The sequence below is a fragment of the Haplochromis burtoni genome, unplaced genomic scaffold (assembly GCF_018398535.1).
Source record: "Haplochromis burtoni strain Fernald_Lab_line unplaced genomic scaffold, NCSU_Asbu1 Contig_350, whole genome shotgun sequence".
NCBI classification, from domain to species: domain Eukaryota; kingdom Metazoa; phylum Chordata; class Actinopteri; order Cichliformes; family Cichlidae; genus Haplochromis; species Haplochromis burtoni.
In genome coordinates this window covers 70558-72197 of record NW_024582711.1, presented here as the reverse complement: position 1 = coordinate 72197, position 1640 = coordinate 70558, and the positions used below count along the sequence as shown (strand labels likewise).

The 1640-nt window shown below is 36.8% G+C and overlaps 1 protein-coding gene across 1 annotated transcript in view; it reads left to right on the top strand.

The window, feature by feature from the left end:
• rhcgb (Rh family, C glycoprotein b) overlaps positions 1-1640 on the top strand; it is a gene marked incomplete at its 5' end in the record, with an annotated part of 5382 nt that continues 3742 nt past the window's right edge. Inside the window, 1 exon segment of the mRNA XM_005942838.2 lies at positions 1-128. Within this exon segment, the coding sequence (XP_005942900.2) occupies positions 1-128 (128 nt within the window).

Here is a 1640-nt window from a genome sequence, read left to right as displayed (position 1 = left end):
AGAACTCCACACTTGCTGGAGGCGTTGCAGCTGGAACAGCAGCTGAGTTCATGCTGATGCCCTATGGCTGTCTTATTGTAGGTTTCTGCTGTGGCGTCATCTCCACACTTGGATATATCTTTCTCACGGTATGATATTTTTTTTCTTTTAATGCTTTCCTTCCAACTGCTGTCAGACTTTACACCATGGTCACTGAAGATGACCACACACACACACACACACACACACACACACACACACACACACACACACACTGCATACACAATTGTAACTTTATCCCTGACAAGTGCATTTATTCCTACTATAACAAAGCATTTTATTCTATTTTGTATAGTATGTTATTCTATTTTATCTTATCCTATTATATTTTGTTTTTCTTAAGTTTTGCTCTTTCTGCCATGACCCCAAAATTTCTCATGTGTGCAACAAATAAGGAGGGTAGACCGGGGTTGTATTTCACACTTTTGACCCTTGCATGAATTTCTGATCATTATAATGTTGTTCAACAACCCTTTTATCACTAAAGCAAAGCCTAGGATGCTGGCTCAAAATAGTTGTTTGCAATTAATTATAACAAAAATTAATTAATTAATTATCAACGATCTGACACTTTGTGACCCCACATGTACCCCAATGTACAGAGACATCAGTATTTCTATATATAAACAGCACCCAATGCCCCTTGTATTTAAAGCATGAATTTGAGGAAGTGATACGTTTTGCAAATTATTCTACATATGAGCAATAAAACTAAGGAAGTTGTGGTGCTTTAGTAATGTAGCTTTTGCTAAATGCACAAAAATAACAGAAAACAGATTCCACATTCCATTACTGTATTTTGAACTGTAATTTTAAAAAGAACTTCTGAACTTTTAAAATTACTGATATGATTTTAAAAGTTCAAAAGTTCTTTTTATCAGTGATGACAAATGTATACTCGTGGACTGCCAGGGGTATCAGTTCTGAAGACAGCATATCTAAAACATACTCTCTTGCACTGGCTATTGGTGTATGGCTTAACACAAACATTCTGCTAATATAGCAACAAAAACAAAAAACAAAAAAACAAAAAACAAAAAAATAAAAAAAACAACACTGCCTTTACATGTCTAGCTGTAAAAACTATTTTAATACTTGGGGGCTTGGGTGTCACACATGTGAAAGGTTAATCAGGGGGCTTGAATACCTTGGTAGAAAGAAACAGCTGAAAACAGTCAAAGCAAGACAGGGGAAGTCAAACTCGACACAAGATACAGAAGACACCGCCCTGAACTCTTTTATACCTTCCCAAACAAAGAACATCCACAACTCTCACAGGGGGGCTATATCTCCTCACTCACAGAGAGAATTATGACCTTGTTTTTTGCTTAGCCGTCACCTCCCTAAGAGCAGGACATCTGAATGTCTTCAACTTTACAACAGGGCCCCTACCTAAACATTTACATCCCTCTAGAAGCAGGAGGACTGTCAGTATCTATATCTCTTTATATATATTGTTGCCTCGGGATCTTATTTTCAGGAACTATAATATTAGTTTTCACTCATATGCTGACGACACTCAGATCAATCTTCAGCTAAAGAGAAACAGTTCTGCTTCACTAGAACTTTTATTTCAGTGTCTCGTGATCGTTTTTGGTTGT